General features: G+C 40.6%; 1 protein-coding gene across 7 annotated transcripts in view; it reads right to left on the bottom strand.

Annotated features, from left to right (window-relative positions):
* RPRD2 (regulation of nuclear pre-mRNA domain containing 2) overlaps positions 1 to 14013 on the bottom strand; it is a 97611-nt gene that overhangs the window by 13755 nt on the left and 69843 nt on the right. For all 7 annotated transcript variants that reach the window (XM_042953844.1, XM_042953842.1, XM_042953841.1 and 4 more), the window contains one exon: positions 1662 to 1944. In XM_042953844.1, the coding sequence (XP_042809778.1) occupies positions 1662 to 1944 (283 nt within the window). The remainder of the gene's footprint in view (positions 1 to 1661; positions 1945 to 14013) is intronic.

Below are 14013 nucleotides of genomic sequence, written 5' to 3'. Positions count from 1 at the left end.
AGCCACCCAGGGGCATGGCTTTGGAATCTTGGAAGGTCAAGAGTATAAGTGCCCCTCCTTCTAGAACAGTGCTGTTCAACAGAAATGTAATTCAAGCCACACATGTAAGTTTAGCTTTTCTAATGGCCACATTAGAAAAAAAAGTAGAGGGGTGTTGGGGTGGCTCAGTCGGTTAAGCGTCCAACTCTTAGATTTCAGCTCGGGTCATGTTCTCACAGTTTTCAGCTGAGTTCAAGCCCTCCATAGGGATAGGCTCTGAGCATGCTTGGAATTCATTCTTTCTCTCTCAAAATAAATATAAATAGACTTAAAAAAAAGGGAGAAACAAGTAAAATTAACTTTAATTATATATTTTACCTAAGCATCTCTCAAATATTTTCATTCCGTTATAAATATAAAAATTATTGGGGCACCTGGGTGGCTCAGTCGGTTAAGTGTCTGACTTCGGCTCAGGCCATGATCTCACGGTCCGTGAGTTCGAGCCCCGCGTTGGGCTCTGTGCTGACAGCTCAGAGCCTGGAGCCTGCTTCGGATTCTGTGTCTCCCTCTCTCTCTGACCCTCCCCCATTCATGCTCTCTCTCTGTCTCAAAAATAAATAAACATTAAAAAAAAATTAAAAAACATAAATATAAAAATTATTGAGATATTTTCACTTTTTTGGGTACTAAGTTTTCAGAATCCAGTGTGTATCTTTTAAAAAAAAAAATATTTATTTTTGAGTGGGGTGGGCAGGGAAGGGCAGAGAGCTACGGTGGACAGAGAATCCAAAGTGGGCTCCACACTGACAGCAGGAGAGCCCAATGCAGGGCTTGAACTCATAAACCATGAGATCATGACCTGAGTCGAAACCAAGAGTTGGATGCTTAACCGACTGAGCCACCCAGGTTCCCCCTTCCCCAGTAAGTACCTTTAAATTACAGTACATCTCAAGTTGGACAAGCCACAATTTCAAATGCTCAACAGCCACAAGTAGCTAGTGGCTACCATATTGAACAGAACAGATCTTGAGCAATGATTCTTAGCCCATGTGGCATACCAAATCCTAAACTGGGATAATGATACCTTGCTGTTCTAATCTAATCTTGCTGTTCTTTTTTTTTTTTTTAATGTTTATTTATTAAAAAAAATTTTTTTAATGTTTATTACTGAGAGAGCATGAAAGGAAGAGGGGCAGAGACAGAGAGGGAGACAGAGAGGGAGACACAGAATAAGAAGCAGGCTCCAGGCTCTGAGCTATCAGCACAGAGCCCAAAGCAGGGCTCGAGATCATGACCTGAGCTGAAGTCTGATGATTAACCGACTGAGCCACCCAGGGGCCCCTAATGTTTATTTATTTTTGAGAGAAGAGAGAGAGAGAGAGAGAGAGAGAGAGAGAGAGAGAGAGCGCGTGCGCGAGCAAGTGGGGGAGGGGCAGAGAGAGAGAGACACACAGAATCCGAAGCAGACTCCAGGCTCTGAGCTGTCAGCACAGAGCCTGATGCAGGGGTAGAACTCACGAACCACAAGATCGTGACCTGAGCCGAAGTTGGCTGCTCAACCGACTGAGCCACCCAGGCACCCCTAATCTTGCTGCTCTTAATACCAGCTTGTGATAGATTCATTGGTGGGAAAAGAAAATACGTAAGGAACAAGGTGCCCTTTAATCACATAAAGGACATACCAATGATTTTTGACCCATCATCTTCCACATCTGAGAGTTCCATGTCTTCCACATCACGATTATCTGTCACAGGCTCAGGTGTGGCAGACTTCTCACTCTCCATGGCTGGTGACTGGGATTCCTCACCTCCCATTCCCTGAAAAGGAGACTCGGAACCAGTCGGAGAAGGAGCATCCATGCTTGGGGAAGGGACTGGTGATTCTTCAGGATCAGGAAGGGTTGACTTCAATTGATCCAGCTTTTTCTTTAAATTGTTCACTCGATTAGCAAAGGTTTTGTATGCCTAAAAGAGAAAAAGAAGTTACTCCTCTGAGAAAAGGACTAAGATATTACTATTTTGACTTTGACCAGATTTCCTCATTATTATTAACTATAGCACTGGTACAAAACAAACAAACAAAAAAAACCCAGGGCACCTGGGTTGTTCAGTCAGTTAAGTGTTTGACTTCTCAGGTCATGATCTCACGGTTCGGGAGTTTGAGCCCCACATCGGGCTCTCTGCTGTCAGCACAAAACCTGCTTGGGATCTTCTGTACCCCCTTCTCTTTACCCTTCCCCTACTCATGCGAATACACGCTCTCAAAAATAAATAAACATTGAAAAACAAAATCAAAAACAAATCTGTCAATCATGGAGTAGTTTCTAGTCTCTGCTTTTTTCCTTAAATAAATATTATCATCCACGTAGTTGCCCAAGCTAGAAACTTTGAGGCTAACTTTGTACTTAATCTTCCCTTGCTTTTTTCTATCCATTTTACCAAACCAATATTTATTGAGAGCCTAAATGTGCTGGCCAATCTTCTAGGTACTGGAGACACAGTAATGACTAAGAAGATAGACAAAAATCAAATCCATAAAGTACTACAGCCTGGGAGGTCAAACAGTGTGGACTTTTTTAAGAAATAAACTTTTGAGAGGTGCCTGGGTGGCTTACTTGGTAACGTGTCTGACTTTGGTTCAGGTCATGATCTCACAGTTTGTGAGTTCGAGCCCCATGTCAGGCTCTGTGCTGACAGCTCAGAGCCTGGAGCCTGGAGCCTGTCTCGAATTCTGTGTCTCCCCCTCTCTCTGCCCTCCCCGCCCCCCCCCCCCCCCATCATGCTGTCTCTCCTTCAAAAATAAACATTAAAAGGCATCGGTGGTATAGTGGTGAGCATAGCTGCCTTACAAAAATAAATAAACATTAAAAAATTAAAGAAAAAAAGAAACTTTTGATTTTATTATTATTTTTAAGTTTATTTTTATTTATTTTGAGAGAGAGATAGAGAGTAAGCAGGAAAGGGGGAGAGAAAGAGAGAGAATACCAAGCAGGCTCCATGCTGTCAGCGCAGAGCCCAATGTGGGGCTCAAAAATCATGAACCATGAGATTATGACCTCAGACAAAGTCAAGAGTCAGACACTTAACCGACTGAGCCCTAAACTTTTGATTTTAAAAGTTTTAGGTATAAAAAATAACTATAAAGATTATACAGAGAGTTCCCAATTTTCCCTTTTACTAACCTCTAATATCAGTATGATACATTTGTCACAATTAATGAACTGATTTTGATAATTATTATTAATTAGGTCCATATACTTCATGCAGATTTCCTCAATTTTTAAATAATTTTTTTAATGTTTATTTATTTTTGAGAGAGAGACAGAGCATAAGTGGGGGGACAGGGGAGGAGCAGAGAGAGGGGAGAGACAGAATCTGAAGCAGGCTCTAGGCCAGGAGCTGTCAGCAGGATGAGAGCCCAGGATGGGGCTTGAACTCACGAATCGTGAGATCATGACCCGAGCTGAAGTTGGATGCTTAACCAACTGAGCCACCCAGGCGCCCCTCCTCAGTGTTTATCTAATATCCTTTTCTTGTTCCAAGATCCATGCAGGATACTACAGTACATTTAGTAGTCATGTCTTCTTAGGCTTTTCTGTAAGTTTGTTAGATTTTCCTTGTTTTTGATGACCTTGACGGTTTTGAGGAGTATTGGTCAGGTATTTTGTAGACTGTCCCTCAAATAAGATTTGCCTGATGTTTTCCTTCTGATTAGACTGGGATTATAGGTTTTTGGGAGGAAGACCACAGAGGTAAAGCACTATTATCACTGCGTCATATCAAGGGTACATATAATCAATATGATGTGCCATTGTTGATGTTAACCTTTATCACCTGGCTTAAATTCTATTCCTCTAATTATCTTAATACCAATACCCTAAAATTGTCTGTCTTTTTCTTTTGTTAAGACTCTTGGACCATTAGATTGTGAAATCACTTTGGTAGATTGAACAAGAAGCATTATTTCTTTGAGAGAGAGAGAGAACGCAACCATGTCCATGTGCAAGCAAGGGAGGGGCAGAGGAAGACGGAGAGAATCCTAAGCAGGCTCCACACCCAGTGTGGAGCCCGAGGTGCAGACGGGCCTCACAAACCAGGAGATCATGACCTGAACCGAGATCAAGAGTCAGACGTTTAGCTGAGCCACCCAGGTGCCCCAAGGAGCATTATTTAAAAAAAATTTTTTAACGTTGATTTATTTTTGAGAGAGAGACAGAGTGCGAAGGGGGAGGAGCAGAGGGAGAGGGAGACACAGAATCCGAAGCAGGCTCCAGGCTCTGAGCTGTTAACACAGAACCTGATGCAGTGCAGGGCTCGAACTCACAAACCATGAGATCATGACTCGAGCCGCAGTTGGGCACCTGATCAACTGAGCCACCCAGGCTCCCCCCCTTTTTTTTTTTAAAAAAAGAAATGGAACAGAAAAGAATGCTAGAGTTGAGCTTTTGCTTCTGGATATACCTGAGTAGCCTGCAGTGGAGCAGCGCTCCCACCAAGAACAACTAGGACAGCCAGACAGACACATGCATGTGCACACACACATTTCAGTGTGCTGGAGAGTGCTGAGAACACCAAACCTTAAGTGACGAACCCCATCGCATGAATCTGTGAGAAAAGTAAGCTGGCGTTCTGCAGCTGCTTTTCTCTCAGGGTTCCGCTGATTTTGGCGAACCAGGCAAGAATTTGAGAACTCAGGTGAAAGGACAAGGCAAAGGGCCACTATTAAATATGAAGAAAAAAAGCAGAACTTTTAACAGTCTTGTTGATTTGTACACCTAAAAATTAGAGACTTGAAAGGCCAAGATTCTGGTGAAAGAGAAGGGACAGAAATGGCTCAACAATATGCTGTTTTTTCCCCATTAAGATATTTGCTAAATTCTGAAGAGGGAATTAAGAAGCCAAACAGAAAACTTTGAAAAGAGTAGTTTAACACAATCTCATGGTGGTGAGGAGACAAGGATTAGAGTTCAAATCCTGCAACAGAGGAGGGGCCCTAGTGATAATGTCAGCCTCTCAGTGGGGAAACTCTACGTCTGAGAAGCTGGGAAGAACCAGAAGATCACAAAGTTGTGCTCAAACTGCAATTCAGCCCAAGTCAGTTCAGTTTCAGACTGGATTAATATGATCAGTTCTCACAATACCCACCTAGTGAAGGACAGGGTTTATCCTCTCTGGAGAAAGAAAAGTCATCTAGAGACTATAAATACTTTCATATACAATGTTAGCACTCAACACAAAATTAGCCAGCATGCCAAGACATAGGACTAAATGACCTAAAAGAAAAAAGATACTAGAAACAGACTCATAACAGGTGAAGCCAATATTGGAATTATCTGACCAAAACCAAATAGTTGTTTCACATGTTTGAGAAAATAGAGATAAATCCCATCTTGAACACTTTAGTCCAAAATCCGTTAGCTGTAGCTAAAGAGAGAGACTGGGTAGCCTAAAGTAAGATAATGGAGGCAAAATGGGAGAAGAGTACGTGTGCATGGCAGGAAGGCACTGCTTGGGATGCTGAGGCCCAGCCAAGACACAGAGAAAGCTTTGGGCTCAAAGAGGTGGATGAGGAGGGATAGATGTGCTGGAAGTCTGGCTACACACAGGGATGGATCAAGTGAGTGATTATGTTGAAAATAAGGGGGATAAGGTTTTGTATTGTTAGAAAAAACAATTATAGGGGCACCTCGGTGGCTCAGTCGGTTAAGCATCCGACTTCAGCTCAGGTCATGATCTCATGGCTTGTGACCATGAGCCCCGTGTTTGGGTCTGTGCTGACAGCTTAGAGCCTGGAGCCTGTTTCAGATTCTGTGTCTGCCCCTCTCTCTCCCCCTCCCATGCTCCTACTCTGTCTCTCAAAAATAAATAAACATGAAAAAAAAAAAAAAAACACCAGAAAGAAAGAAAAAGAAAAAGCAATTACAAATGGGGAAAGGGAGAACACTAGAATGAATCCTGTGGTGTTGGATTGGGATTGGAGAGAGCAATGTGAATTCATGGTTTCCGATATATATAGGCAGATACAGAAATTACATACAAACATTGATTTCCCACCTCTGTAGGAAATGGTCTGGAAGCTGTGATAACCCAACATCAATGAGTACACCTAGTACTCAGATCTTGGTTTCTAAATAGTTTTTCATGAAAAGGAATGCAGGCTCCTTGGTAAATGACTGATTCCAGGGCCTGGCAGAAAATGCAAGATAGGGTGGAACACCTCATTCCAAAAGTAATGAAATGCTCAAAAAAATGATAGGGACATGTAAAAGAACACAGAAAGCAGCCTGAAAGGAGCTCCCACTGGCCAAATCTGGTACAATTTGAACATCACAATAATTATTGGTAGTAATGAATTAAAACATTGAATAAATAAGAGTCTAATAGTCCATAATGACTAAATACATGAATAAATTGAAGGTTTAATGATGAATAAGATATTTATTACATAGTTTCAAAATACCTCCCCATAAAACACTAATTATTACTTTCCCAGGGTTGTGGTAATAAAGTACCACAAATTAGATGGCTTAAAACAACAGAAATTTATTGTCTCCTAATTCTGGTGGGTAGAAGTCCAAAATCAAGCTGTCCGCAGGGCTATCCTTCCTTCGAGACTGGCCAGAATCCTTCCTTACCTTTTCCTTGCTTCTGGTGGTAGCCATCCACCCTTGATGCCCCTTGGCTTGCAGCTGCATCACTACAGTTATCTGTTTTGGTTGTCATATGATGTTCTCTGTGTGTTGTCTGTATCCAAATTTCCTTCTTATAAGGACGCAAGTTATATTGCATTAAGGCCCACCCTAATGACCTCAACTTAATTTGGTTATATCTGCAAAGACCCTATTTCTTTCTTTTTTTAATTTTTTTTCAATGTTTATTTATTTTTGAGAGAGAGAAAGACAGAGTGCAAGCAGGGGAGGGGCAGAAAGAGAAGGAGACACAGAATCTGAAGCAGGCTCCAGGCTCTGAGCTGTCAGCACAGAGCCCGACGTGGGGCTCGAACTCACAGAAGGCAAGATCATGACCTGAGCCAAAGTCGGACGCTCAACCGACTGAGCTACTCAGGCGCCCCTAAAGACCCTACTTCTAAGTAAGGTCACATTCATGTATACTAGGAATTAGGGCTTCAACATCTTTTTGGAGTACACAATTCAATCCATAGCAATTACCAAGTGAAAACTTTTCAATGGACAAGCTGGAAGACACTACATTAACAAGATATCAAAAGAAATATAACAGGTAGTGCAAGACATCAAACTTGTGTGATGAGAAGAATACAATCAATTATGTGATATTCCTATTAAAGATGAGTAACATAAACCTGATCACACACAAAAAAATCACATAAATCCCAACGGGGAAAAATGAACTATTGGGACCTCATCAAAATAAAAAGCATCTGCACAGCGAAAACAATCAGCGAAACTAAAAGGCAACTGATGGAATGGGAGAAGATATTTGCAAATGACATATCAGATAAAGGGTTAGTATCCAAAATCTATATAGAACTTATCAAACTCAACACCCAAAGAACAAATAATCCAGTGAAGAAAATGGGCAAAAGACACTGAATAGACACTTCTCCAAAGAAGACATCCATTTGGCTAACAGACATATGAAAATATGTTCAACATCACTCATTATCAGGGAAATACACATTAAAATGACAATGAGATACCACCTCACACGTGTCAGAATGGCTAACATGAACAACTCAGGCAACAACAGATGTTGGCGAGGATGCAGAGAAAGAGGATCTCTTTTGCACTGCTGGTGGGAATGCAAACTGGTGCAGCCACTCTGGAAAACAGTATGGAGGTTCCTCAAAAAGGTAAAAATAGAACTACTCTACGACCCAGCAATTGCACTACTAGGTATTTATCCAAGGGATACAGGTGTCCTATTTTGAAGGGGCACATGCACCCCAATGTTTATAGCAGCACTATCGACAACAGCCCAAGTGTGGAAAGAGCCCAAATGTCTATCAATGGATGAATGGATAAAGAAGATGTGGTATATATATATATACAATGGAGTATTACTCAGCAATCAAAAAGAATGAAATCTTGCCATTTGCAACTATGTGGATGGAACTGGAGGGTATTATGTTAAGTGAAATTAGTCAGAGAAAGACAAATATCATATGACTTCACTCATATGTGGAATTTAAGATTCAAAACAGATGAACGTAAGGGAAGGGAAGCAAAAATAATATAAAAACAAGGAGGGGGACAAAACATAAGACAAATACAGAGAACAAACTGAGGGTTCCTGGAGGGGTTGTGGGTAGGGGGATGGGCTAAATGGTTAAGGGGCATTGAGGAAGACACTTGTTGGGATAAGGACTGGGTGTTACACATAGGGGATGAATCACTGGATTCTACTCCTGAAATCATTATTGCACTCTATGCTAATTAACTTGGATGTAAATTAAAAATCAATCAATCAATCTCAACTGGGGTACACTGTACAAAATATTTTGACTTATAATCTTCAAACATATTTAGAACATGAAAACCAAGGAAAAGAGAAAGGAATTGTTTTAGATCAAAGGAAAATAAAAATGCAATAAATGCAATATTATTCTGGACAGGATCTTTTGCCATAAAAACTGGTCATCTGAATAGGGTTTAAGTATTATATAATAATGGTATGTCAATGTATCAATTAATTTCCTGATTAAATGGCTCTACTTTACAGTTATAAAGGAGAATACAATTGTCTGGCAGGAAAACACAAATGAAAATATTTGGGGGTGATGGGACGCCACCAACTTAGTTTCAAATGATTCTCGAAAAAAAATGTCTTCATAATGTACTTAAGATGTTTACAAGTACGAGAATGTTTCAAAATTTTAAACAGAATGAAAAACTGAAAGATAAAGATGAAGAAAAAAGATCAGCAGAATTTTACCAGAAAATCAAATTCTCTCTAAAAAGAAATGGGGGGGGGGGGGTCAGTGATGATGGGAGGAAAAAAAAATCAAATGGTGATTCTAGAACTGAACAAGTCAACTAAATAAAACTAATAGATGGGTTTAACAACAGATAAGATTCAACAGAAGAGAATTAATGAATTAGAAGACTGGTTAATAGAAAATATCTAAAAGGAAGCACTAAAGAGAAAAAGGATGGAAAATACAGAAAGGAACATAAAAAAACACTTGGAACACAGAAAGGAACATAAAAAAGCTCAGTGATGAGATCTAATATACATGTTAATAGAGCTCCAGAAGGAGAGGAGAGAGAACAGAATAGAAACAATACCTGAGCAGATAACAGTCTAGAATTTCCTAAAGTCTGTGAAAAACATCAAGCAGTTTGCTATAGGGGTGTGACCCTCCAGAATCATATGTTGAAGTCCTAACCCTATACACCTCCACATGTGACATTATGTTAAAGTCTTTATAGAGGTAATTAAATTAAAATGAGGTCATTAGCATGGGCCCCAATCCTTATAGAAAGAGGAAATCTGGACACAGACACATACTCAGAAAAGACCATGTGGGGGCGCCTGGGTGGCGCAGTCGGTTAAGCGTCCGACTTCAGCCAGGTCACGATCTCGCGGTCTGTGAGTTCGAGCCCCGCGTCAGGCTCTGGGCTGATGGCTCAGAGCCTGGAGCCTGTTTCCGATTCTGTGTCTCCCTCTCTCTCTGCCCCTCCCCCGTTCATGCTCTGTCTCTCTCTGTCCCAAAAAAAAAAAATAAAAAAAAACGTTGAAAAAAAAAAAAAAATTAAAAAAAAAAAAAGAAAAAAAAAAAAAGAAAAGACCATGTGAAGAGATACCGGGAGAAAATGGCCATCTGAGCTGTGCTGACAGCTCAGAGCCTGAAGCCTGTGTTGGATTCTGTGCCTCCCTCTCTCTGACCCTCTTCCACTCATGCTGTCTCTTAAAAAATAAACATTAAAGGGGCGCCTGGGTGGCGCAGTCGGTTGAGCGTCCGACTTCAGCCAGGTCACGATCTCACGGTCCGTGAGTTTGAGCCCCGCGTCGGGCTCTGGGCTGATGGCTCAGAGCCTGGAGCCTGTTTCCGATTCTGTGTCTCCCTCTTTCTCTGTCCCTCCCCCGTTCATGCTCTGTCTCTCTCTGTCCCAAAAATAAATAAAAAAATTTAAAAAAAACAAACAAACAAAAAAAAAAACAAACATTAAAAAAGAAAAAAAAAAGTATAAACTATATAAAATATATGTAAGTAAAATAGATAACAGCACAAAGGCCTGGGGGGAAGGGAACCCTACTATTTTAAGGGTCTTACATTAAGTATGAAACAATAGGATATTAATTTAAGATAATTAAGTTTAAGGAAATGTTAGGAACGTATATTGAATCCCTAGAGCAAACACTGAGAGAGTGAGAGGAAGATAGGGAGGAGAGAGGGAAGGAGGGAGAGAAAAATAAAGAAAAGAGAGAAAGTAAAAGAGATAAACTTAACCTTAAAAATCTCTGAGTAGGGGTGCCTGGGTGGCTCAGTTGGTTAAGTGTCCAACTGCGGCTCAGGTCATGATCTCATGGCTCGATCCTGCATCTGGCTCTATGCTGATAGCTCAGAGCCTAGAGCCTGCTTCAGATTCTGTGTCTCCCTCTCTGTCTGCCCCTCCCCTGTTCACATTCTCTCTCTCAAAAATAAACATTAAAAAAAAACCTTTTTAATTTTTTTGAGTAAAAAAAAAGGTGTAACAAGGAAACAAAGGACAGACAACACAAAAAGAAAGTATCAAGATGGTAGACTTAAATTCAAGCATATCAATAAATGCAATAAACACTCCAATTAAGAGACAAAGATTATTAGATTGGATTAAAAACAACAGTAAAACAAAAACAAGATCTAACTGTACACTGTTTTATTTTTTGGGGGGGCGCCTGGGTGGCTCAGTCGGTTGAGTGTCCGACTTTAGCTCAGGCCATGATCTCGTGGTTCTTGAGTTCGAGCCCTGCGTCGGGCTCTGTACTGACAGCTCAGAGCCTGGAGCTTGTTTCGGATTCTGTGTCTCCCTCTCTCTCTGCCCCTCCCCTGCTCACATTCTGTCTCTCTCTCTCTCTCAAAAATAAATAAAGATTAAAAAAAATTTTTTTTAATACAAAGGTATAAACCAATAATTAGATACCTGGGAAAACATTTCTACAAATTTTTAGAAGACAGAAAGAGAATAGAAGAGTAAGAAAGAAGTGATGACTCAGGGGGAGAGAAAAATGAGGTCAGGAGCACGCAGAGGGAGAAAGGAGCTGATCTGACTTGCAGAATCCCCGAGCAGCTTTTATGTAGGAAATGATGAGTATAGAAGGGTAGAATGAGTAGTGGGGTTGAAATCAGGATAATTAATTAAGAGTGTGACCCCCCAGAGCCTCAGTACTACCTCCCTCGCAATCTCCATAGTCAGCAGCCAAGGCACTAGGCCTTGGGCAAAAACTGTGACCTCTCTAAAGAATGACAATTTCCTGGCAAAAAAAATTCCAACCTTCTGACACTTAGGGCAACTCTTGCCCCAAGTTAACAGTCAACTCTTCACCTTCAGACTTTACTAGTTAAACCCATGAGTAAATAATCCCTATCTATGTAGAGAAAGCCTCTCAATTTTTTCATACCTCATTTTTTTAAAGTTCACTTACTTATTTTGAGAAGAAAGAGAGAGCATGAGCAGGAGAGGGGTAGAAAGAAGGAGAAAGAAGATCTCAAGCAGGCTCTGCACTGTCAGCATAAAGCCCAGTGAGGGGCTCGATCTCACGAACTGTGAGATCATGACCTGAGCTGAAACCAAGAGTTGGATGCTTAACCAACTGGGCCACCCAGGAGCCCCTTTAATACCTCATTCTTAAATATAAGTGGACAGAGATATTATCTGATTTTTGATAAAAGCTAAGATCGTAAAAGAGAAAGGCCAAGATAGCTAGAGAGGAAACACCTTAAGATCTTCCAGAAAGCAGAACAAAAAGATCAAGGTTGAGAAAACATGAGAACATAGAAGAGAAAGAAATTATCCCACAAATGAAGAACACCAATCTTTAGACTGAAAGAACCCTTCAAACAACCCATAATGAATGAAAAACAAAACCTCATATATATATAAATCATTGTAAATGTTTCAGGACACTATGGATGGAGTCCCTGAAAGCTTCCAGACAGGAAAAAATAGTCCCCTACAAAGGGTCTTGCAAAGACTTCATACCACCCAAACTAATAATGTGAAAACAGAATAAAGGCATTTTGAGATCTAAGGACTCAGAAAAATTTATCTCTCACAAGCCTCCTTTTAGGGAAATGAACTGAGAATGTGCTCCACCAAAACAGGACAGAAAACCAAAAAGAAAGATATGGAGGGACGCTTGGGTGGCTTAGTTGGTTAAGTATCCGACTTCGGCTCAGGTGATGATCTCACAGTTCATGATCTCACAGTTCGTGAGTTCAAGCCCTGCGTCAGGCTCTGTGCTGACAGCTGGGAGCCTGGAGCCTGCTTCAGATTCTGTGTCTCCCTCTGTCTCTGTCCCTCCCCTGCTTGTGCTCTCACTCTCTCTCAAAAATAAATAAACATTCAAAAAAAAAAGATGACATGGAATCTGTAAAATAAAGTGCTAAATATATAATCTATATATTATAAATCTATAATATAAAGTGCTAAAATATAAGCGTATCAGTTAAAGAGTAGTCCTAGCATGACATCTAGCCACTTAAAACTGGAGCAGGAGAACAGAAGTTCAGGTAGGGAAGTTTCTGGAGGAAAATGTGAATTGAGAATATTTGATGAGATAGAGAATTTAGAGAAAGACAGAAAAAAAGGCTATGAGAAGGCAAACAATGCAAAAAAAAGAAATCCTAGGAAAAAATTAAAAATCTCTAATATAACCATAGCTACCACAAGACCTTAATGGTGAACAATGTTTACACAGTTGTACTGTTAAGCTTTGTTTGTATTAATTTTCAGCCCTTAGAGCAAGGAAGTAACAATTATGATTACAGATTGAAATGTAAATATTACCAATGTTGACAGTGTAAAACTAAAGTTTACCGAAGTTGGAAAACTGAAGGGAGGGATGAAAACTAATGGGAAAGGAGAGGGAATAATTACTGCATTTTCAAAGTTGAGACTCTAGAGTTAGTGGTCAAAAACATTAAATATAGTACTACCATTTATGAAGGTAATCAACAGACTTAAAAGAGTTCTATACTAAAATCAACCACTCAGGCAACAACAGATGTTGGCGAGGATGCAGAGAAAGAGGATCTCTTTTGCACTGCTGCTGGGAATGCAAACTGGTGCAGCCACTCTGGAGAACAGTATGGAGGTTCCTCAAAAAATTAAAAACAGAACTACCCTATGACCCAGCAATTGCACTACTATGTATTTATCCAAGAGATACAGGTGTGCTGTTTTGAAGGGGTACATGCACCCCAATGTTTACAGCAGCGCTATGGACAATAGCCCAAGTGTGGAAAGAGCCCAAATGTCCATCAATGGATGAATGGATAAAGAAGATGTGGTATATATATACACAATGGAGTATTAACTCGGCAATCATAAAGAATGAAATCTTTCTAAAAAAATTTTTTTTTAAAATGTGTATTTATTTTTGAGAGAGACAGAGACAGAATGCGAGTGGGTTAGGGGCAGAGAGAGAGGGAGACACAGAATCTGAAGCAGGCTCCAGGCTCTGTGCTGACAGCTCAGAACTCGAACTCACAAGCTGTGAGATCATGACCTGAGCCGAAGTCGGACACTCAACCAACTGAGCCATCCAGGCGCCCCATACTCGGCAATCACAAAGAATGAAATCTTGCCATTGCCAACTACAAGGATGGAACTAGAGGGTATGATGCTAAGCGAAATCAGTCAGTCAGAGAAAGACAAATATCATATGACTTCACTCGTATGTGGAATTTAAGATTCAAAACAGATGAACATAAGGGAAGGGAAGCAAAAATTATATCAACAAGGGAGGGGGACAAAACATAAGAGACTCATAAATACGGAGAACAAACAGGGTTGCTGGAGGGGTTGTGGGTGGGTGGATGGGCTAAATGGGTAAGGGGCATTAAGGAAG

This window comes from Panthera leo, chromosome C1 (genome assembly GCF_018350215.1).
Source record: "Panthera leo isolate Ple1 chromosome C1, P.leo_Ple1_pat1.1, whole genome shotgun sequence".
Lineage (NCBI taxonomy): Eukaryota > Metazoa > Chordata > Mammalia > Carnivora > Felidae > Panthera > Panthera leo.
This window is presented reverse-complemented; position numbering and strand designations above follow the sequence as displayed.